Genomic DNA, 25407 nt, shown 5'->3' on the forward strand with positions numbered 1-25407 from the left:
AAGTACTGCCCACCCCACAAACACTCAGTGCAGCTAATTGGTCCATTCTCTTTATGATGGTTGTGTGGATGAGGGAATCTGTTATTTTCTTCCAGAGGCTGTTGCTGCCAGGGAGGCATCTTCAAGAGTCTTAACAGCACAAATTTTAATTGGTCCAGAATATTAGTACATACAAAATATTATTTTGAAATACAGCACCTAAGAATGTGGTGGGGTTTTTTTTAAGTTTACAGGTTAGAGTTGTGTGTTTTATAGAAGCAGCATTTTTCTAAGAATACCCAGAAAAGCTGAATCTACTCCATGCCCATACACAGAAGAGAGAGTAACTGGGCTAAGCACAGTCAGAACACGCAGGATTCTAGAAAAAGAACTGGCTTTTGGTGTGGCACTGATGTGAAGTCCGCTGTAGTGCTGTATACTCAGATTAGAGTGCAGACACTACACCTTACCTTTCCCAAAGCACCATTTTGTAACTAGGTAGGGCTTGATTCCATGAAGGAAGACTGAGAAGATGGTTATTTAAGTGGAGACCTTACCAACCAAGTTCAGCAAATCCCAGGACAGGCCCTGTCACATCCAGGGTTACTATCTCCCCTGATATTCAAAACTATTTAACCGGCCAGGAACAGCACACAGCCGGTTAAATGAGACAGCCGGCTATCTTCTGCTGAATACTGCCGGTTAGTGGCTAGCAGATAGCCAGTTATATCGTCTGATATAATCGGCTATCCGCTGATTTTTCATGAAATAGCTTTGGCTTTTTAAAGATAACCGGCTAACGTTGAATATCAGCTTAGCTGATTATCTTTAAACTGGACAAAAATAAACCGGATATTCAATGCCAGTCACCGGAATCAGCCTGCGGCACTGAATATCCGGGCTTAACGAAGACTGCAGGAGTTAGCCGGTCTAAGTCCCACGGTCTGAATATCAGCCCCTATATCTTTCATTAGGCAGATTATGTCCATTTTTCAAATCACACCAAGTTAAGCAACTTATTAAACAATACTGGATATTTAAGTAGAGCAGAATACTCTTTTGTCATACAACTTTCAAAAGGTTTAGACCTCTGAAGCTCTCCTAGCATCACCTACGAGTCAGATGGACACTGGTTATTAACATGATGGAGTGTGGGCCAGGGCCCATGTTAGACATGTGGGGTCCCAGGGCAGAAACTGAGAAAGGGGCCTCCTTCAGTCTGAGGGAAGGTTGAGAGCCTCCTGGTTCCCACTGCTAAAGGCAGCCCTGGTGTGTGCTTTCTGAGGGACTTTAAACTGCGAGATAAAATACACAAGTCCAAAATGATTTAGAGTCTCTGCCATTGTTCTTACACCAGTGCTTCCAAAATCAGCTCAAATGTTTATAAAGCAGTTGTGTGCTAATTAATGAGCCAGTAGAAGAATGAAAAGCAGGAGTGCTTTTTGGGTTTAAGCCCTTATCAGAAGAGTTCAAAGCGATCCATTACTCAGTCTCTCTTGTGTTTGAAGCACCTCACAACCTTACATTTTGTGCTGTCATGTCACTTTTTGCTTCTTGAACTCATCTGCGCTTGCGGGGAGGTCGATAGCTGGATGTTTGGTGCTCCTTCCGATCAAACTCATCGTGGCCTTCCCTGCAGGTGGTACAGACAGGAACTCTGTTTAAGACTAAACGGTCGATTTGCTAAGCCAGGATAATGTAGCAATGGCAGTACTCATGAAAGTGTTACCCAAATTGTGAAGTTACATTCAGTCTGATTTGTCAGTGTTTGGCAGGGGATTAAAAAATGAATATTGGCACTTAACTGGTCACGTGCCTACTCTGCCCCAGAACGCCCCCAAAATAGCTGGCTTTCAGTTCTGCGTTAAATCGGTTAAGTGCTGATGAAAATGAGAGATTAACCCAAAACAGGTGATTTATCCAGCCAGAAGCCATTTCTGGTTGGTTAAGTTGCTTTGAATATTGACCCCTTCATAATTAAAGAAGTACAGAAAATAAAATGAAGTGAAATATTGTTAGAAGGAAGTCAGGTACAATCAAATGTATGCAAAGCAGCTCATGCACATTAAAATGGCTTAACCTGGCCTATGATAAACCTTGAAGTCCCCTGCTAAGCCAGAGAAAGTTCTCTCTTCCCAACAGCATCAGCAAACCAGCACAATGATCTCAAACCTCCTGTCCCCCACTGAGGCAATGAGCCCCGACTTCTGGCCCACACTATCAGTACCAAACTCCCTCATCCCCTCACTGAGGCATAAAGTACTCAACCCTCCCTACTTCCACAACATGGAATTCTTAATCAGCCCTGGCAAAACCCCATATTGTGAACTGCATTGTTGCACAGGTATGTAAGACAGTATATCAAATGTACAAAAAACTAAACCACCAATCTGCCTTTCTAAGAAAGAGGTAGGAAGCTTATGTCATGGTAGGAGGCAATGGTTTATTTTATTTGTAGGGGAGGGGATCTAACCCAGGACTAGCTGTCCCTTTAAGGATAATGGTCATGGGACACAACTGCAAGTTGCTGTGAGAATGCAGAAACTAATGTCCATTAAAACAGTGCTTAGTGAATAGTCTTCTGAGACAGACAGATGTGCTGCACTGCTTATTGACAAGAGGAAAGCTCTGGAGAGTCTCAGTTATCAGCTCAGAAAGTACAAACTTCATTCAACTTGTCCCAATGACAAAAAAGTTTCTCTCTCAAATCTTCTCCCTGATTATTTTTCTCTAGTTTAAGCAGAGCAGATTGGGGCCTGGTCCCGTCTATATTAGGAAACAGTAAAATAAGCAGCACTTATTTCCAAAGCATTCTGCCAAATGCAGACTGGAGATTAGATTTTTGTAGTACGTATAACTGCCAGCTTCACTATTTAATTGCTGGCAGTTATACATACAAGAGTAAGTTCAATAAATGGCACTTTCTATAATGGCAGTTCCTCATGGAATAGTTTCATGTTTAACCTTAGAGGTGAGCACTTTTGTCATGTCAATGGCTGGTATAAGTGCACGGGCCTAACTCTTGGCAGTTAGGTGTGTAACCCCTAGTATTCTATAACCCGCATACGTAACTCCTAGGCATGCCTCTGACTCCAGTTAACAGTCAATTATTAAATTAAACTGTGCATGCAATGGACCTTATTCTATAAACTGGGCATCCAACTTTGTAAGTTAAGTGTAAAGTTGGGCACCCAAGTTTATAGAATTAGGCGGATAAGGGTAATTCTCTATAGGTCACCTAAAGTTTGGGGCTGAGATGATGTGCGCTAAGCATGAATTCCATATTGGAAATTATTCATGTAACTGCCATTACTGAATACTAGTGTAAGTCCTCTGTTACGCACCTAACATTAGGTGCAAGTACTTACGTGAGATAAATGGTTGGTGTAAATGCTGCTGCCATTTGGGCATGTAACTGATAATATTCAATAACCTGTGCACAAAAGTGCCAGGCGTGCCCCAATCCACCCATGCCCTTCTCTTGCCCATACTCCCCTAGCAGTTGTACGCTATGGATTTTGCGCACTCAGGGCCAGAGTCAGTAAATTGCACTCATGACTGTTCTATAAAGGACGCTCTTGGCTCAGCACCTTTATAGAATAGTGAAAATTCCCGTGCCCAGCTTTGGGTGCAGGGATTTACACCTGCTGAAACCAGGTATAAATCCTGGCATACATCCTCAATATTCTATAACACTCAAGTCTGATCTCAAAGGCCTATCTAAACATGAGCCTTCATGTGTGTCTTATTCCCTAAAACTTGCTCCTAATCTAGTGGGTTTTTTTTTTTATTTCTTGATTAGTACATATGGGGAATGATTCAAAGCCAGTATTAGCTTTTCCTGACTCAATATCTCTGCCTCTCTCGTTATCATCATTACCTAAAGCATCGCTGGCAGTACAGGTCATCGTCACAATCATGGCAACGAAGAGAAGCATTTTCATTACAGATACAGCACCATGGTAATTCCTCTTCATCACTATTTGGTGCCTCAGTAACCTCTGCCGGCCTCCTTGCTACAACTGCTGGAACTGGGACCTGCAGCAGAAAGGAGAAAAAGAAAGATGATAAACTGACAGAGAAGGAGAATTTTCATACGAATGAAGCTGGACTTCTGTTATCTGACATCTACCCTCAAGTTCCCCAACAATGAAGAACAAAAGGGAGATGGATATCCCAAAGGAGTTGGATATATAGTTTAATGTTTGCAGACCAGATTCTACATCAGCCACAGCTGATATTCAAAACTTCTCATTTTCAGTTAAAGCCAGAAAACCCCAATACAATATCCCAGTGGAAAATTTGGATTTCTAGAAAAATCCCCCAAAGTTGTCTTTCAAATCTCATGGTGGTCCAATGATGTCATCCAGCTACAGTTGTCACAGCTGGATGATGGGTGTGGAGGAGTGGCCTAATGGTTAGAGCACTGGTCTTGTAATCCAGAGGTGGCTGGTTCAAATCCCACTGCTGCTCCTTGTGATCTTGGGCAAGTCACTTAACCCTCCATTGCCTAAGGTACAAACTTAGATTGTGAGCCCTCCTGGGATAGAGAAATATCCAGTGTACCTGAATGTAACTCACGAGCTACTACTGAAAAAGGTGTGAGCAAAATCTAAATTTAAAAAAAAAAATCAATAGAGCAGGACTTGCCTTTTCCTTCTCCCCACTGGCAACCTTGAACTGTTAGAACCCACTCAGACCAAAAAAGGAAGGCTCTGGCAACCTAATGTGTCCATGTAGGAATCAGATGGGTTAGTGGCCAGAAGCAAAGGAAGGTGCTGTCTGCTGCTTGCACAGCCAAAATAGAGGAGATGAGGGCGAGTTGAGAGAAAGAGAGACATTGCACCGAAGAAGGGAGAGAGAACTGAAAAGAAGACATGTCTGGTCAAGAGAGGGATGGTGTTGTTAAGATTTAAAGAGGGGGGGGGGGTGGAGAAAGAGATACTACTGTGAATGGGAAGAAAGCAACTGCTGTGGGACATTGAGAGGAAGACAGCTGAGACAGAACACAGCTTGAGATGATGAGGTGAACAGAGAGGGAGACAGAGGGGAAGACTGTGCTTCTGTGTAACTGCTTGGGATGATGAGGGGGTTGAGAGAAACAGACTATACCAATTTGAAAATGTTAAATGTATAAAAGTGGAATTCATCTAAAAACATGCCTACAATTTAATTTTGTGTAGTGGACATGAAAAAACTGATATACACAAATATTAGTATACTCCCAAAACACCTAATTAGCTTGAAACTAAACCCCTTAATTTACTATTTATAAACCTGTACAATCAGAAGTGCCACTCTTGATTTCTGGTGGAGCAATCACCTAAGATGGCCGCATGTTAACGGTGCTCTCCGGGTCTTCCCCCACAAATCCACCCAGGAGAGACATTAATCTGCACAGTTACCTGCAAAATAATTCTCGTGGCATTCAGAAGATACAGAGGACCAGATGATTATGGAAACAGCATCTGAAGCAGCATTTCTGTTTATCCCAGTGGTGCAGGTTGGCAGAAAGCATAGCTTTCCTTTACGCACAGTTGTGCCACCGACTGTAGCTGGAAGCATAAGGAGTCAGAGGGGCTGTGGAGCAACAGTGGTGAGTGGGAGCAACAAGCCTAAGGGCTAGGAGCCCCAGGGGAGCAGCAACTATGAAACACAGAGGCACTATATATTAATTCCAGCCTTTCAGAAGGGTCCCTCTAACATTCTTGGGGGTGAGGGTCGTGACCTGTGCTCTGGGGAGAGAACTCAGTGCTCCACAAGGCCATGAAGATATGTGCTCCTGGGCCTCCATGCGCTTGTGCATGATTGATAAACTTTCACTGAGAGGGGGGACTTTGGAGCTCCTGAGCCTCCCTGTGCATGATCGATAAACTTTCATGGGGGGGGGGGGGGGGGGGAACTTTGGAGGAATCTTTCTCCCACGTGTGTTTCTGAACTGTGTCAGAGATATGTGCAAGTGGAGTGTCGAGCTGCTGCGAGGCTTGGGCTCTACCTTTGCCCTCATAGAAGGAGCTCTAGTACAGCAAGAGAGAAGACTTTCAATGGCTAGTTGCACATCTTCTGTACTTCTAGGGAAGCAGGGAACCTCTATATTTGGTCGGTATACTCAACAGTAAAACACCTTTTAGTGGGGGTAACAGCACTGTACATAAGTGCCGCCATACTGGGAAAAGACCAAGGGTCCATCAAGCCCAGCATCCTGTCTCTGACAGCGGCCAATCCAGGCTTCAAGAACCCGGCAAACCCCCCCCCCCCCCCCCCCCCCCCCCCCCAAAAAAAAAAAAATTAATAATGTCAATGGACATTTCCCTCAGGAACCTGTCCAAACCCCCTTTAAATTCCATGAGGCCAGCTGCTGTCACTACATTCTCCGGCAACGAGTTCCAGAGTCTAACTACATGCTGAGTAAAGAAAACCTTTCTCCTGTTTGTTTTAAATCTACCATATTCTAGCTTCATCTTGTGTCCCCTGGTTTTGTTGCTGTTTGAAAGTGTAAACAAACGCTTCACATCTGTCCGCTCTAATCCGCTCATTAACTTGTAGACTTCTATCATATCACCCCTCAGCCGCCTTTTCTCCAAGTGAAGAGCCCTAACCTTCTCAGCCTTTCCTCATAGGGAAGTCGTTCCATTCCCTTTATTTTTGTTGCCCTTCTCTGCACCTTTTCTAATTCCTTTATATCTTTTTTGAGATGCGGCGACTAGAATTGGACACGATACTTGAGGTGCGGTCGCACCATGGAGTGATACAACGGCATTAAAACATCCTCGTGTTTGTTTTCCATCCCTTTCCTAATAATACTCAACATTCTGTGTGCTTTCTTAGCCGCCGCAGCACACTGAGCAGAAGTTTTAAACATCTTATCCACGATGACTCCCAGATCCCTTTCTAGGTCCGTAACTCCTAACACGGAACCTTGCATGACATAGCTGTAATTCGGGTTCCTCTTACCCAAATGCATCACTTTGCACTTGTCAACACTGAACTTTATCTGCCACTTGCACGCCCAATCCCCCAGTCTTGCGAGGTCCTCCTGTAATCTTTCACACTCTTCCTGCAACTTGACGACCCTGAATAATTTTGTGTCATCTGTGAATTTAATTACCTCACTAGTTATACTCCCATCTCCAGGTCATTTATAAATATGTTAAAAAGCAGCGGTCCCAACACAGACCTCTGCGGGACCCCACTAACTACTCTTCTCCACTGAGAATACTGACCATTCAACCCTACTCTTTACTTCCTATCTCTGCTACTTTTGATAGATGTTACAGCTAAAAGGCATCACAGCAGATAAACTTGATCAAGGACATTTGTATGATCTCGGATCTGGAGTTAAGCAGAAAGCGTTTTATAGGCATGACCAAACAAGTCAAAGCTAATGGGACTGCCCCATCCACTATTAAAGATCACTATGCAGTACGTCCAGCGAAAATCTTGTGGGCAGGAGAATCTGAGGGTAACAGTATTTCCACAGACCCTACTATGGGCGTGACAGCTTTACCAGCAGGACATACAGAAAAAAGTATGTAGAGTATGGTGCCTGCAGAGATGAGAGCCGTGAAAGCGGAAATAGCGAGCTCTGTGGTTACTAGGTTGGAAGAACTATTTCAATCTATCTATCATTACCCATGTGAATACTACTGAAGGCAAACTACTGGAATTGGAAGAGGGGTATATGGAAGAATGCCACACCAGAAGCAGAATGCAAAGGCAAACAGAAGAACTTCAGGATAAGTTGGAAGACCAAGAGAATAGAAGTAAAAGAGCAAACCCAAGGATTATTGGAGTGCCGGAGGGAAGGGAGGGGTCCTGCTTTCCTGAAACAACTGATATTCCCCCTTTTGAAATATAGATACAGCACATCGGGAATTGAGACCAAAACCTGACCCAAACCTCCCTCCCAGACCACTGGTGGTGAAGCTGGTTAGACATCAAGAGATGAATCTGGTGCTGAGAAAGATGCACTAAATCAAATCCTGAAAGTAGAGCAAAGATATAAGAATGTTCCCTGATCTAAGTACTGAAACTTGTGAAAACAGAAAACTTCTGTCATAAAAAAAGAGCTGCAGGATAAGTGTCTGAAAGTGGGAATATGGTTCCTGCCAAGCTTGTACTAACCGTAGATGGCCATCGTAAATTTTTTGCTCACACCAAAGGAGGCTAAGGCCTTCATCAAAGAACTTGCACAAAAGAAGACATCACAGAGATCCACCAAACCTGGCCCTTCAACGGGTAATACGAGACCGTTTAAGACCTTAGACTGTTAAGAGCACCTGTGGGCAGAAGGGGACACCACCCTGCTTCTGATGAGGCTTTGATTCGCCCAGCTACTTCCTCTTTTAGGCAGAACTCCCCCCCTCCCCCAATATGGCAACCACCAGCTCTGCCTCAGGAAGCAGAGCAGGCGGAACAAGAAGATCAATCTGATTCAGCGCAGGTTGGAGATGGGGTGCTATGCTCCTTGCCATCTCACTTGATACCTGGAGGAGAGGCGATTGCCCAAACTTAAGCAAGTTATTTGACTGATGTATAATTATGGTACAGCTAGAAGCCCCCACCGGGGCTTCTATGGCTCAATATCTTTTCTTCTTTTTTTTTTTTTCCATTTATAAATTTTTATTGAACATCAATCAATATAACATCAATCTGGAGCCAAAGACTCCCATAACTTTTCAAAAAGTCAAAATTCAAACAAATTCCACAAGTGATTCCCCCCCCCCTACTTAACCCTCCCCCACTACCCCTCCCCCCCTTTAAAAACTATTGCTTAACCAGCCCTATTCTCTATGTTTCCAGTGAAGAGTACTTCCAGTTGCATCCATTCTTCTGCAGTGGGACAATATCTCCCTCTACGTCTATCCGTCATCTTTTCCATAGCCGCCATTATCCTAAGCCTCTCCACCCAATTCTTCCCCATAGGACCCTTTGTTTGTTTCCAATTTAAGGACACAGTGTTTTTCGCCGCAGCCATTCCCATTCGTTTTATTCTGCATTGCCATTTTTCCCCCTCCTATTGCCCCATCCCAACAAGCACCACCTAGGATCACATGGAACCAAGCTGCCCACCACTGTAGTCAGTAAGCCAGTTACTTCCCCCCAGAATACCTATAATACCGGACACTCCCACCAGATATGAAAGTATGTTCCCCTCCCATTCTCGCATCTCCAACATGTGTCTGAGGCATCTGGAAACATTGCTTTTAATTTATCAGGCGTGTAATACCATCTGCTTAATATCTTATACGCATTCTCTTTAATGAGGACACATATGGATGCTTTCTTGGCCTCTAAGCAAATTCTCCGCCATTCTATTTCAGTCAGTTCAGTATTCAGATCCCTTTCCCATGCCTTCATGTATGATAATTTTACAAAGTCCCCTCCCCTAATATAATCATAAAGTTTAGATATCCCTTTCCCCTGCAGGTCTATGGTGCCCCACAAATTTTCAAATTTTTCAGTTATGGTTGGGTCATCCTTCATCCCTGTTTCCCTCCACATATAATCCCTCACCTGAAGATATGCAAATATATCTGTCTCAGGTAGGTCATATTCCCTCCTGAGTACCTCAAAACTTTTGATCGCCCCATTTTCCAGGAGTTCCCGAAACCGAATCAACCCCTTTTGAAACCAAGTGAGGAGCACTCGGTTTTCTTTCCCTCCCATAAACCCTGGTTCTTGTGATATCCAGGCATACGTGGATCTATTCTGGGTTCTCCTCAATCTTTTCTTAAGAGCTCCCCATAAACTCAGCAGATGTGATACAAAAGGATTCAGGGACATCTTCTTGTATTGTACATCAGGAATAGATCCCCACAGAAACGCATCCAAATTTCCCCCCTGTACAAATATCTGTTCTAGGTTAGTTATCGGTGATAGGTCCACTTTACTCCACACTCCTACCTGCTGCAGTTGGGCTGCCCAATAATACCAAAGAATATTTGGCATGCCCCTTCCTCCCTGCTCCACAGTCCGCCACATGATCTTCCTAGATAAACGGGCCTGTTGCCCTCCCCACACAAATCCACCCAATTCTGTTTGCATTTTACAAATCTCCCCTTTGGGGACTGGAATAGGCAATGTCTGAAACAGGAATAGCAACCGAGGTAGGATGTTCATCTTTCCCCACCAAGATAACCAACCCTGCTTCCACCTACATAAATCCTTTCTGATTTCTCTGAAGAGGGGTACATAATTCAACATATATAAACTATTGAGATCTCTCAAGATGTTTATGCCTAAATATTTGAAGCTAGTGGCTGTCACCCTGAATTCAAAATTACTCCCCAACTGTTCCATCTCTGGGTCTGATATCGTAATTCCCATTAATTCTGATTTATCTAAATTTACCTTAAAGCCCGACAATATTCCAAAAGATTTCAATTCCCTCATTATTATAGGTAGTGTCAGGAGTGGGTAGCCCACGTAAAATAGTATGTCATCAGCAAATAATGCCATTTTGTGGTCTCTCCCCCCCATTCGGACCCCTTTAACATCCCTTAACATTCTAATTCTTTGTGCGAGTGGCTCTATAGAAATAGCAAATAATAACGGGGACAGGGGACAACCCTGCTGTGTTCCTCTTTGGATGGCAAACTGATTTGACCAGCCCCCATTAACTTTGATCCGGGCCACCGGTGTCGTGTACAGCCCTTTCACCCACCCCACGAACAGGTTTCCTAGGCCCATCTCCAGCATAACCTCCCATAAGTACTCCCATTCGACTCTGTCGAAAGCTTTCTCAGCATCGACTGTGAGTAGTGCCAGGGAATCGCCCCTTCTCTGTGCTCCCCAAATGATATTTAAAGTCCGCGGTATGTTGTCATTCACTTGTCTATGCATTATGAAACCTGACTGATCTGCATTTATAAGAGAGGGGAGTAGCACCTTCAATCGCTCCGCAATTACCTTAGCTAGGATCTTAACATCAACGTTAAGCAGGGATATCGGCCTATATGACCCACAAACCGTGGGATCCCGTCCTTGTTTTAATAGTACCGAGATCCCTGCTTCCCGCATGCTCATTGGCGGAGTGCCTTCGACAAAACATGCATTCCCTACTCTTACCAATAGAGGCCCTAATTCTTGCTGAAAGAGCTTATAGAATTTAGCAGTATATCCGTCTAATCCAGGTGACTTCCCGCTCTTCAAGCATCTTATGACTGAAAGTACCTCCTCTAAGTTAATTGGAGCTTCCAATTCAGCCCTCTGCACCGCAGTTATCTTTCGTAGGTCTAACTCCTGCAGAAACTCATGGATATCATGTTTCTGAGTCCCTGTTCCCTTAGAATACAATTTGGTATAGAAGTTTACGAATTGTTCTCTAATTTCTTCATCCTGGTAATGCAGTACATCGTTGACCCCCTTAATTTTTACAATTGTATTTTTTATCCTTCTCTCCCTAAGCTTCCTTGCCAGCATATTTCCCGCCCTATTACTGAATTCAAAGAATTTCTGTTGCATTAAGCTTCTATGAAACTCCATCTTTCTCATCTGTATAGTTTGTAATTCCGCTCTCCATTTAAGGAGTTCTTGTAAATACTGAGCTCCTCCATCCCGCTGGTGCCTAACTTCCTGTCTTGCCAGCTCTTTCCGCACCTGTAGTTCTCGTTCCTTTTTCCTAAAAGCCCCTTTTCGAATAAGGTGTCCCCGTATCACCACCTTCAATGCATCCCACAAGTTTCCTACCCCCACCTCCCCATTTTCATTAAATTCTAAATATTCTTTAATGGCTGCTCGAATTTCCTGACAATCTACCGCTTGGTCCAGTAAAGTCTCATTAAGGCGCCACATCTTTCCCTTACCCTGTCTTCCCATCCCCTTCAGCATAATCCATACTGGGGCATGATCTGAGGCATGAATGCTCTCAATCTCTGCCTGATTGATTGCTCCCCATAACTCCCTACTGCACCAAATCATATCAATCCGTGCATAGGAGCTCTGAGCATGACAGTAATGGGTGTATGTTCTTTGGGCTGGGTGCTGGAGTCGCCACACATCGATTAGATCTAATTCCCTCATCAATTTAAGTAGCATACGTCAGTTGGCTCCCCCCCCCCCCACCCACCCCTCCTTTGGAATGGTCAATCTCTTCTGCCGGGTAGTTAAAATCCCCCCCCAGGAGAATCCTACCCTCCACAAAATTCGTTAATTCTTGCCTGAGATGATCGTAAAACCTCCCCTGACCTACATTGGGTGCATAAATATTTATGAGTGTGAGTGGGCCCGCACTTGTTCTCCCCTTAATGGCTATGCATCTCCCTGCCCCTTCTTTATAAATGGCCTCTTTAACAAATTGCAAATGATCCTTCACACAGATTGCCAACCCCCCCGTTTTGCTCCCCTTGGGATCCGCCAGTGTGAAACCTTCTCCCATTCCTTTGTTAAGTATTACATGTGTATCTTGCGACCTGATATGGGTTTCTTGTAGGAAAACTATGTCGCAATTCATTCTGTGCAACTCTCTAAAGATAACACTCCTCTTATTAGGGCTGTTCAAACCATTTATGTTCCATGACCCCACCCTTAACCCCCCTCCCCCCTCCCCTGGTCCCCTCCCCCCATCCTCCCAGTCATGGGCCTTGCCCTCAACTGGCCTTCACCCCCATCCTCCCAGTCATGGGCCTTGCCCTCAACTGGCCTTCACCCCCTCCTGCCAGTTTTGCCCTTCAGGAAGTGAGCCCTCCCCAGTCATCAGCATTCCCCAACATTTTCTCCCCCCCCCTACAACTCCATCCCTTCATACAACACCCATTTAACATCCTTCAATTCACCCAACTTGTCTGTCTTCAGATCAAAGTCTTATCTTAAGAGTCTGTACTTGACTTTCTTCAGGTACCATCTTCATTCTCAAGATCCGGTCGCTCCACAGCTTGTGATAGGCATTCCTTCTGTCTGGTAACCTTCTGCCATCCGATCCGTTCCTTTCTAGCTGGGCTGCGCTGCTTCTGTGGCTGCATATCCTCCGCCTCTCTCGGTAGATCTGTACATCCCATGTCACGCAGTAGTTTCCATGCCCCCAAATGCGTTTGCAGTCTGCGAGTGTTATTTCCTACAGTGATTTGTATTCCAAATGGGTGAAGCCACCGATACCTCAGTCCAGCCTTCTGGAGATATGTCGTGACCTCTTTGAAGTCTCTCCTCCTTTGTAATGTTTCCTCGCCAAATCCTGGAAAACTTTGGTTTTCCCAGCCTTCCATTCTATTTCTCCCATCTTTCTCGCTTTCCGCCACACCGCTTCCTTCACAGTAAACTTGTGGAAGCAGGCTATTATGTCTCTCGGCAGTCCACCTCGTTGGGGCCCCAGACTCCTGTGTGCCCTCTCAATTTCCACCGACTCCTCCATTACTACTTCTCCAGAGCTAGTATCCTGCTGCAATAAGAAGGCGCAGATATCCTTAACCGTCTGGGCTGCGTCCTTAAATTGATCTTCCTCCGGAACTCCCTTGAATCTCAAATTACAGCGCCGTGAGCGGTTCTCCAAGTCTTCCAGCAACATCTCCATCTCTAGCTTTGATTGCTGTTCCGTTGTAAAGGACTTCTGCAGCTCCCGAACCTCTGCTGACACCGCTTCTGTCCTTTCCTCCGCCTCTGCCAGCCTGTTGCCGATCTCTTTCATTTCTTCCCGCAACTCCGCAACTGTGGTGTGAATGCTGCGCCTAGTCGTTACCAGCTCAGTCTTAATCTCTTTAAACCACCTCACAAAATCCTGCTTACAAATTTCTGGGTCACTTGCCCCGTTCTCCTTGAGGTCTGGATCAGATTCGTACTCCTCGGCCACCATTTTGGAGCCTCGTGTCATCGTTCGCGCTCCTGCACTCCCGCTCGGTTTCAGAGCTGCAGATGCGAATTTGAATTTGGCCAGCTTCTTCTTCGCCGCCATAACACTTGCGATTTCGTTGTCTGAAGACAGATCGCTTCGGTTTGAGTGGGGAATTGCCTAATTTCGCTCCGGTGTTGACAGAGCTCTTCAGCTAAGCAGCCATCTCCAGGAGCTGACGTCACTTCTTCCTCATCTTTTCTTCTTATACATATGCACGGCTCACTTAGATCCACTTAGAAGCAGGGATTTTCTTTTGGTTAAAGACTGTCAAACTTCATTTCTTTATTGGTATTACATTGCCAGAGAGTGGGCTTGGTCTTCATTTAGGAAATATGGGGGTGGGGGGCGAAGGCAAAATACAATATGCAATGCTATATGTAGGGAAGAGGGGTTTGGGTTTTTATTACTTTTTAGGTATAGTTTTCATCTTTGGCTAAATATAGCTACTAATCAATTCAGAGAGAACTCCGATAAAGAACTGTATTATTGTATTGGATCAAATCTACACTTTATGGGCCAACTGGAATTTTTTCCACCAATTTAAAAATGTTGCTTTGTTAAAGGAAGTCTCTCTGGAGGGTAAGGGATATTATAGTAGACTACAACAAATGGTCAATATAAGATAGTCACATGGAATGTGGGAGAGTTATCTCACTAACAGAAAGAGGGTGCCGAAAAGCCTTTGAGACATGCATGCAGACAGTATTTTTACAAGAGGTGAAGCTGTCTGATAAAGAATGTGAGAAATTGAAGGATAAACAATGGGGGGGAGTTCCTTTATTACTAAGAAGGCTCAAAGCACCGGGGTGGAGAGGGGGTTGTAGGCATTTTACTTCATAAGCGTATCCCCTTTGTGGTTTCGGCCATGGACAAAGATACAGAAATCCGCTTTATCTAGGTAAAAGGGAGAATTGATGGAGATTATCCTGCTTAATGATTATGTATCAGTAGGCCCAAAAGGTTCCTTTTTTGAAGAGACCTTTCAAACTCTCATGCCAATAGGATGGGAAGTGATGGTTGTGGTGGGAGATATGATATGGATTGGGACAAGGAGAAATCAAGGGGGTAGGCAGAAGAGGCAAAAAGCTTACAGTTAGTTCTGGACAAATGGGGATTGGTTGATATTTAGAAGGGCCATAATCCAGGCTGTAAATATTATACTTTTGATTCTGGGCAACACCAAACCTACTCCAAACTTGACTATCTGTTTGGCCCCCTAGATCTGATGCATAGATGAGGAAGTGTAACAATTCACCCTATTCACATATCTGATCACGCTATGGTCTCTGGGCTGTTGACTTCATCTAACAATCGCTCAGAAGAACGATCTTTTTTTAAACGAACTGAGGTGCTAGAGTGGTTGCAAAAAGAATGAGAGGAATATCTTTGACACATATTAATGAAGAGATTCCCTTACACACTATTTGGGATGCAGGAAAGGCATATCTAAGAGGACTGTTGATATAAGGAGCAGGAGAAAAAAAAGGGACAGAGGTAGAGGGATGACTTAATTAGATCTACAAAATTTTACTGGTCCATCATAAACAATTTAAGGACACAAACATTCCTACAATAACAAGAGCAAAGGACAGCCCTTAATCTCTTAGATACCCAAATTACTGAATTTCAGCTTACCTGTCTAAAAGGCGGGATTTCATGGGAATAGGGCAGGAAGACTACTCAAACTGGCAATTAAAAAAGCAAAGAAACGCCAGATTGGTCAAGTCCTTGGTAGATGTACAGGGCAAGTTGGTGATCATTAGCGTAGGCATTACGGGCGAGTTCAAAAAATTCTATGAAACCAAGAGCTCCACAGACTCTGCAACGATAACTATTTAACATCTTCACCCCTCCCGAACTTAGGGACTGAGGAACAGCAATGCATTAATCAAACATATAAACAGCGAGTGACCGACTCACTCGCAAATACACAGTAGAGACTTCCCTCTCTGTCCCGCCCCGCGTCAATATGTGATGACGAGGGCGGGACAGAGAGGGGAAACTGCGCCGCCGAGGTTGATACCGCTCCCCCCCCGCCCACCCGAGGTCGCCGCTACCGTTTCCCCCCACCACCCCCGGAGTCACCGCCGCCACCCCTCCACCTGGCCCGGGCCCTCTCTCCGCTACTAAACTTACACATCCATTCGCTGGAACGCAGCACGCACATCAGCTGAGCTGCCGTCGGCCTTCCTTCCCTGCCTGTGTCCCGCCCTCGCTGACGTTACGTCACAGGAAGGCGGGACACAGGCAGAGAAGGAAGGGTCGACGGCAGCTCAGCTGATGTGCGTGCTGCGTTCCGGCGAATGGATGTGTAAGTTTAGTAGCGGAGAGAGGGCCCGGGCCGGGTTGAGGGATGGCGGCGGCGACCTCGCGGGGAGGGGGGAGGAAGGAAAACCCCAATACCAGCCCGTTTTTACGGGCTCAACGGCTAGTAAACCTATAAAAGAAGGGAAAGTGATTGATTCTATGAAGTTGCTTGCAATTGATAAATCAGCGAGAGAAGATGGATTTCCTGCTGAGTTTTATAAAGGTCTATTGAATCAAATATCTCCTTTTCTGATTTATTTATTTAACAAGGTCTTAGAAGGCCATCCCCTCCCCACACCTTTTTACAAAGTGTGCATTGTGGTACTGCATAAACCTGGAAAAGTGGAGACATCATGCACTAGTTATAGAACCATAGCTCTCTAAATACAGATATGAACATTTTTGCTATAGTTTTACTACCCTGCTCGATACACTGGGATCAAATGAGTTTTATAAAGGGTAAGCTATTGGGAGATAACTTGTGCATGGCAGCAGGACTCTGACTATCCTCTTGAGAGCAAGTATTAAAGCTATGTGCGTAGCAGTAGATGCCAAAAAAAATTCTTCTATAGAGTACAGTGTGTGTGTGTGAGGGGGGGTTATTCCAGGTACTACAAAGAGTGGGTCTGGGGAGGAATTTTGGTACCTGGGTCTTTATATGCATCTCCTAATGGGACATTGTTAGAACCTTTTCTTTTACAGCACGGGGACTGACACGGATGCCCAATGTCGCTTTATAAAGGTGGTTAAGAAATCCCAATAAAATAAATTTGAGAAAGAGTGCTGCAGGGCAAGAAAGACAAATATGAACAAAAATGGCTCTTAGTTAATTGGTAGGTGCTGTATTCCCCCTTCATATACTCATTGAGAAATCAACAACTCCACTATCAGAATGAATCCAATCAGACTCGCCCAGTGTGTAAACAAATCCTTCAATACAGTCTGAAAAAAATGTGACCGATTTCTCCCAAATACCAACTTTATATTAGGAGGAAAAGACCTCAGAATGCATACCGTACGTGACTATTTTTGTAAGCCAATTTCTATGGTTGCTACATTGTGACTCCTTTTTCATTCACTGGTCAAGAAAAACCTCTTTCCATGTAAGTATTGTTATTGCAATTAACAATACAATTACCATAGAGCTCTGAATATATGTTGAATCTTAATGAAAATGAAAAACACTTACCTTGAAATTAAGTTGAAGGACTTATATACTCATTGAGGCAACATCCTGTTTTCAATGAGCCAGCAATACCTAGTACCTGAAATTGTTTTATGCATGGTGTCGGGTTGGGAGAGATTAGTAATCCTCCCCTTCTGATTATAGAATCGCTCTTATGGATGGAAATATCACATCCCCTTTTTATTATTTTTACATTATTCTCCCCTCCTCCCTCAGATCCATCCCCTCACTCCGCACCTTCAAAGCCCTCCTGAAAACCTTTTCTCCAAAGCCTTTGGTTCTATTCAATCCTGATCTCTCATTTCTTCTTCTCCCCCCTCCACCTCCATCCTATCTTAGTTGCGTTTTTGTAAACCCCATAGTCGCCACTGATGGCTCCCTTCATGGTATATCAAGTGTCACAAAATAAATATAATTCTTGTATGGTTATTTCATTTTAATACTATTATTTTCATTATTAGTTTCAGAGGGAGGAATTGTGGGGTTGGGGGGGAGAGTAGGAGGTGAATTTAGGGCCCTTGGGCAATCTCTTGGATTTGGGTTTATTTGTCTAGTTAGAATGTTGTTAAAATCGTACATTCTGGTTATTATGGTTATCTGATGTTGTTTTCTCAAGTTTTGTACCACAATTAATAAAGACTGAATAATTTAAAAATAAAGTGCCACTTCTATTACATAAAGAGCTGAACTGAGAAAAAGAGCAATAATGTAAGACTGGATGTTAGAGGCTGGTGTCCTATGTGGTTGTGAAAAGGGAGGTGATCAAAGTTGCCAATTACCTTAAATTTTACTTTTCTGGATCTGTTCTGCTCTGAGGGTGCTGCTGAGCTGGTCTCATCCAATGGGATATTTAAAACACTTGCTTCATCCAGGGCTGCTTCTTCAGAGAGCTGGTCATGAATTAAATTGGATTAACAAAATTGTTTTCATCAATCTAATTTCCCATACATTTAATTTTTCAGTTAAACAGTTAAAACAACTAGGGAAACATACAGAACAGGACTCAGAGAAATCTTTTCAACCCTTTGGCATGTGTGAGTATCTATCTATACGCGGTTCTAGGTCAGTTCCCACTCACCAATTCCCATCTGGACAATTCCCACTACTCCAGGAAGGACAATTCCCACCCATAACCCCCAAAATACACTAGGACAAGTAATCTCCCTCCCTTTCCTATTCCAGATTGTTTGAGAGGGCCAGTACCCCTCACACCCCTCCCCCACAACATTATCCACACATGCCCAAACTAGGTTTCAACCTAATTCATGTTTAGTCTGGAATCTAAATGTCATAAATAAGTAAATAAATAAATAAATAAATAAAAACTGCAGTTCATGTGGCGGGGGGGGGGGGGGGGGGGGGCAATGCCCCAACCCCTCAAACTAGGTTTCAACCTAATTCAGTCCCTCAAATTGACACACCGATTATGATTTATAAAACAATTACCAGGACCTATAGGACCCAATACAAGAAAGATGCTTTGGTCAGGAGAAAAAAAAAAGGGTTCCACTTGTTTAATATCATGGGAGTACAACAAATAGTTCATAAGTAGTGGAGAGAAAGAAAACAACCACAGATTTGCATGAAGAAAAGTATATACATCATTGAAATATTATTGAAAAGGGCAACGTGCAGTGGAGAAGTACAATTTTCATATTACAATGATGGTAAAAGAGAAATGGCTCTAAGATCAGCAAGTAGCTTGCAGATGCAAGCATAGTGACATTTCAGTGAAAGACCTTTTTGAAGAATGTTTATCAACAACAGGAAGGAGCCATGTAGTGGAAAACAACAAAGAGTAAATGATTTTAGAAAAATCACTGTTATGAAAAATAACTAATATTATATGTATGGGACATTTCTGTACCTTTTCAATTTATCTGTGCGAGTTAAGGTGGAGAGTACTAATGTGGTAGGTTGTGAAAGAAGGTATGTTAGAGTTGTGGATGTGTAAGATAGGAAAACAGGAGAACTTGGTGAAATGTATTGGAGTATTGAGAAAAACAATTTTCTAAATATCTTTTTGATACTTTATAAGAAGAGATATTAAATTTTAGTAACTAGAGTGAAAATTCAGGAATCTCATTGTAGTAGATTGGTTTAACGCATATACATGAGATAGATATGAATGCAATAGAGGTGAAATGCATGCAAATCTCTTCCATGCATATTCATTAGAGATATCCTGAAAATCTTGCTTTCTTGTGGTTCTCAGGAATAATCAGTGAATACCACTGCTTGAACTAATGACTACTCTCCTGTCTTTGGCTACACCATAAATATCTGTGTACATTAATGAGGGCTATAAAGAAGTGAATGAAACTAGAACTGGAAGTTGCAAAGTAGTTATGAAGCGGGTCATTTTATAAAAGGATGCCTATGTCAAGGCTGGGGAAAAAAAAATCACCCATTATATAAAAGGCAATAGAAGTGTCTATGTGAAAGAGGCCCCCAAATCCTCAAGCACAAATGTATACCTTCTCAGAATCTGTATGTGTCTGTGTATTCTATGCATGGACACACACATTTTATAAAATGCACAGGAACAAGCAACTCCACCCCTGCGAATAAGTATGGGCCATGTTGTCTCTACCTAGCTGTGCAATTTTATAAGAGCCTTTTCCATATGTAAACAAAACATGCTTCACATGCAAAGAACGCTTTAGAAAATTATCCACGTTATCTATTGATGAATTACGGCAGAAATGTCTCCCCCAAGGATGCTTTAATAAAGACGAGGAGTAGCCTAATGGCTAGTGCAGCAGTTGGAGAACCAGGGGAACTGGGTTCAGTTCTCACTACAGCTCTTTGTGATTCTGGGCAAGTCACTTAACCCTCCACTGCCCCAGGTACAAACAAGTACCTGTATATAATTTGTAAACCGCTTTGATTGCAACTACAGAAAGGTGGTACATCACATCCCATCCCCTTTCATAAAGGATAATGTGCTGTCCAATGCTAATGAGGTAACAAATGTAATCAAAGTGAGTTTCTTATGCAGGACACCACCGACCTGCTGCAGGACTCTTTGAATGGCTTCTTCATCCAATTCCTCATCACTGTCAGGGAGTGTATAATCCTTCAGAGTTACTATTATAAAAAAGGAAAAAAAAAAAAAGACAGATTTCTGGGGGGATGGGAACATGGTACTGTGACTTACTTCCCTTTACTGATATTTGACCACTATTCATGCAATTCTGAAATACCCAAAAACATATATGGAACAGCCCGATAAAGCATTTTCTGCCTCCAGTCCTGCCCCCAATGGGTTAGTCCCCCAGCTAGATACAAGGCTTTTACTGGAGCCCCTCTCCCCCTACACCCAAGGCCTCCCCCTCCATATATACTCATTCATCCTCAGAGGCCTCCCATCTGCTCAGATAGCGCTCTTTCTTATAGTCCTATAGTGGATGAAAATACATTTTGTCTTTTCTTTTTATGGGACATCCTGGAAGATGGTCTACACCAGGGACATAGCTATGGGGGGCCACGGGGGCCTGCAGCGTGCATAAGAGGAGCAAGAAGAAAGAAGAGCAGGGGGCAGGCAGTGAACGCGGCTGCGCCAGAGACCGCGCTGAAGAAGGCTTCGGCTGGCGGGGGTTGGGGACCCCAGCCAGCAAAGGTATTTGTTTGTGAGGGGGCGAGGCGTGGCGTGGCGTGGGGGGCGGAAGGGCGGCACTCAAAATGTGCCCCCAACCTCTGGCTCCCTCCCACTGTGAGGTCTGGCTATGCCCCTGGTCCACACCACTCTCTCCTTTTACTCTACCCTGTTACATTTGAATAGAATCGCAAAAACATCTCAAGAAAATGTTGGGAAAAGTCCAGTTCTAACTGCCTTCAAAGAGACCCTGAATACCAGAATTGCCACATATCTATGCAGATATCAGTCTGCAAAACCAGTGCAAGAAAGGGGCTTGGCATAGCTAAAAAACATTCATCTAAACAAGTGGTTTCTACATTTGAGCCACAACTCAGTGGTTTTCAGAACGCTTGAACACTGCACAAATGATGAGACTATTTCACCCTGGGGCCAATTTAGAGAGCACATGTTATCAGTAGATTTAGGCTGACACTGCACCGGCCATGACCTCTAATTAAGTGTGTGCTTGTGATCTAGGAGATGCAGTTCAACTGCATAAGTGCTGGAAATGGTACAGTCTTCAATGGCGCTAGTGATGCCTAGCATTTAATGGTAATCTCCTTTAACGGTTACCTTTCGTTGGCTTGGCTGCTAACTCCCTTTCTCTATATTTCTTCTGCCTCTGAACGTCTACACTTATAGCTCAGTAGCGTCTAGTAGCACTTTAGAAATTATAAGTAGTAGTAGTAGAATGCACCTTGGACTACAATGCAAATATTTTAACTTCAAAAATGTTTTAAAAAGATTACAATTTTTCCTAAATTTATTTGAAAGAATTTGAAAACTTTCTGGGAAATTTTAATATGTAAGTTTTAAAAATGGAGCAAATGAGGTCTCTCCCGATGTTCACACACACAGCTCATGACAGGAGCAAGTAATTCCCCTAATAGAGGGTTAAAGCCTCATGGGTCTGTAGTAAAGCCAAAAGAGCTGTCCTCATCGCTCTGTTACCTGTGTTGGGGTCTTTGCCTTGGAGTACAGCCAGCCTCTTAGCCACCTCCAGGATCTTCTCCTGCCTGGTGTTCTCCTCCCTCAGTTCAATGGCAGCTTCTGCCAGCAATTTGTTCTTCTCCTCCTCTAGCCGTTTTGGGTCCAGGTCAGCAGCACAGCTCTTCCAATCACTTCCCTCATTGCCCCGACTGAGATCGTTAAGACTGTGAGGACTCACAACTAAAAACAAGTGGAAAATAAAGACTACTTAAACCACACTGGAGGCTCAATGCCTGGAACCTGCCCATCATGAAACTCTTCTCATCGACATATAGCACTAGAGAAGACCTGGGAGCCACTGGCAGTAACTTTTGACTCCTAAGTGCAGCTCCCTGACACACTCTCCCTCCTGCTTTACTAGAATGGCTGTTCTGCATTTTTCTTGTACTGTGTGGCTCTTGGTGAGCTTCAGCCATGCGTTGCTCTAACTCCTATGCTACTTTTGCCAGGCTCACAATAATGCAGAAGTTCTGACTCTGCACATCTCAAAGTTACTGAGAGCCACACAGTGCCTGATAGAGAGAGAAGAGATGTCAACAGGCAGTACTAGAAGCAAGCCTCCAGAGAAAGTGGGGAGAGGTGAAGAAGGGGAGGGGACAGGATGATGGGAAGCTGACTGATGAGAGAGGTAGGTAGGGGATAAGATTGGCTAGGATGAAGATGAGGGAGAGGGTGAACTGGTAAACAGGACAGGATCTTGGAGCGAGAATATGGGGAGGGGGGAGAGTGTTGAAGGGAATAGAGGGTTGAGAGAGATAAGCTAAGGGAAAAAAGGAGGTTGGGGAAGATGGGATAAAGGGGAGAGTGTGTCACGATGGGAAGAACAGGCTGAGGAAGAGAAAATAAACATTGTTTTAATTACATGAGTCACTCATTAGCCGCTTCATTAGGGGGTAACTTCCACCTGCTCTGGGTTCAGGTTGCTTTGTCTAGCTACAATCCTGACTTACACAGAAGGACTAGACCAAAGTGACAATCTGGGCATTTGTGCTACACAGAAGCAAGCGCTTTGAAATCATGACAGTATATATAAGTCCAGACGATGGACTGGATGAGGACCTCATTTCCTTACATTCTCTCAACATTAAGGCTGCCAACTGGATCCAGATTCACAGGGCAGGGTTGATCCAGCTCGGTTAACCCCAGTGCATGTTGGGACTTGTAGTCTTGCTTTCCTTAGGGAATACAAAGGGGAAATCAGAACTATAAGTCCCTGTATACAACAGGTTAAACCCAGGACTGGATCAACCCTGTCCTGCGAATCTGGACCTAGCTGGCAACCTTACTCAACACGGTATTTTCTGCTGACAGTTAACCACACTTAACCACGTTTCAACATTGCTTCCCTGCCACTAATGATCCTTTGTGCCTATCTCATGCTTCGTTAAATTTCCTTACTGTGTGTGTGCCTTTGTAACATTCACTGGGAGGCTGCTGCATTTCTCCATTCATTCCATAAAAAAATATTTACCCACTTGCAGCTTCATAACATGACCCCTTCTTCTAGAACTTCCTTTCCACTGAAAATACTTACTTCTGCATGATCTGCGACTCTGAGACATTTAAATTATTTTTTTACATCTGCCCACTCACTCAAAATATATATATAGGACTCGGGCACAGCAAAAGCTAACCATAAATTCCAGACCCAGGAAGTTATAATACTGGAAAGCAGGTGCAAAATGACAGCAACCTTCAGACGGGGCTCCTGGGTTGTAGTTTTCATCAATAGCAACTTCCTCTGTCAGCTGAGTTAACAAATCATCAACTTTCTCAGCCTGTGCTCTGCTGTCAAGAGGTTGGTGCACCTGAGGACAGAAAGGGAGGAAAGAAAGCAAGGCTTAAGAGAATGGACAGACAGGAACAATGAAAAACGTAACAGTGGGAAAAATAGAAATAAAGTAGCTTATAGTGTTCCTCAAATCTAACACAGGCAGAATTCAAGACAGGCTTCCCAAGAAGAAACTGGAATTACTAGATACTGCTCCTCATGATTCAACATATGTTCCCCATATGCTAAAAACTTCCAGCTGGGCTTAAAAAAAACAAAACACACAGCATTTCTAATTGTGATGAACATGCTCTGCAACGTGTATAGAGTTGTTTGGTTTTTCAGATCAGTCAGCTTTGTTTAACATTCCCTTTTTTTAATCTAGTAGGGCAATTAGCTAGTTTGTGTCTTGGTTTTCTCACAGACCATAGACAGGCTTGCTCAGCTCTAGTAATGAGCCATAAACTTTAACAAGTGGCTGTTTGCTTCAAACAGGCTCTGAATTAATACAGAGCCATTTTCAGTGAAGGACCAGCATGAGTGATAGGTATTCAAGGGACAGAGGTTACAAAGGGCAAATGATGAATATTTGAGAAAAATACCAAAGAAACAGAATTATGTGAAGGTGACCTTAGAGGTCAGAGTTGAAGAATACCAGATAAGAGAGAAAATATAAGACATTAAGTGATTGAACAAAATTAAGCTTCAGTATTCAGCCTGAGTACATCTTGTACTAGAACAGAATCTGACAGCTTCTGAAGGAAAAACACAGAGAGAGATTTTATTTTCCTTATACTGTAATTTGGACTGATATAAATGAATTCAATTTTCTGTAACATTGGGATACAAATTTATTTTTATTGTAACCATTTACTCTAATAAATTTTAGCATTATTATAAAAGAGAAAAACTGAACTGTAAAGTGTTTTTCCTTTGCCAGAAGGGCTTGGTTTTTTTTTAGTCTCTTCTGCTCAGCTCCCTTTTACAGGCAAGAAGGGAGTGCCCTATATACAAATGTTACAAATTAAAGCTGATGACATGTATCAAAGTGAAAGGATACTGTAATAATTTCCCTTTTGTTTCTACAAAATAATGTTCCTCCAAGTCTTTGTTTTTACAGCAAAAAGTGGCTGTGCAAGAAATCTATGGCTTCCCTCAGTGGGAAACAGAAGTTACTTCATGCAGGAAGAAGGCAGTACTGTTACAAATCATGTATCCGTTCCTAGGTTATTAGGAACAAGGGAGGAGATAACTCTTACCGGTGCAGGCATCTTGGAAGGAGGACTCCTTCCCTGTAATACTGCCAACCTGTCTTCCATCTCTTGAGTGGAGGGCACATGCTTTACAGGGTCATTCTTCAATGCTGCCAGCCTGGACTCCATCTCTGACAAAGATGGCAACGATTCTACAATACAGTCCAAGTCAGATATTAGCAAGATTTTCTGACCCAAGAAAATACACTAGGCCATTATTTTAGAAACTTATCTGTGTGTAAACAGCTGCATTCACATATGTATATCACATATTTGTGTAAATACCGGCTTCAGAAAGCTACTGTTTATACATGGAGATATACATCATGTAGAGGTTTCAAAGGGGCATAGTTTGGGCAGGACTAAAATCTACATATGTATTCTCCATTTGATAAAGGGAATACACGTGTATGGGGAAAAATATTCACATCTGATCTAAATCAGCTCAAAGGTATG

At 43.4% G+C, this 25407-nt stretch overlaps 1 protein-coding gene across 2 annotated transcripts in view; it reads right to left on the bottom strand.

Annotated features, from left to right (window-relative positions):
* Positions 1-867: 867 nt before the first annotated feature.
* Positions 868-25407, bottom strand: part of ZFYVE19 (zinc finger FYVE-type containing 19) — a 52314-nt gene continuing 27774 nt past the window's right edge. For both annotated transcript variants that reach the window (XM_030215500.1, XM_030215502.1), the window contains 7 exons: positions 24958-25103; positions 23621-23735; positions 21889-22107; positions 20311-20387; positions 18077-18187; positions 3860-4017; positions 868-1612 (listed from right to left, as the gene is read on the bottom strand). In XM_030215500.1, the coding sequence (XP_030071360.1) occupies positions 1540-1612; positions 3860-4017; positions 18077-18187; positions 20311-20387; positions 21889-22107; positions 23621-23735; positions 24958-25103 (899 nt within the window). In that variant the 3' untranslated portion in view covers positions 868-1539. The remainder of the gene's footprint in view (positions 1613-3859; positions 4018-18076; positions 18188-20310; positions 20388-21888; positions 22108-23620; positions 23736-24957; positions 25104-25407) is intronic.

Source organism: Microcaecilia unicolor, chromosome 9 (assembly GCF_901765095.1).
Source record: "Microcaecilia unicolor chromosome 9, aMicUni1.1, whole genome shotgun sequence".
NCBI classification, from domain to species: Eukaryota; Metazoa; Chordata; class Amphibia; order Gymnophiona; family Siphonopidae; genus Microcaecilia; species Microcaecilia unicolor.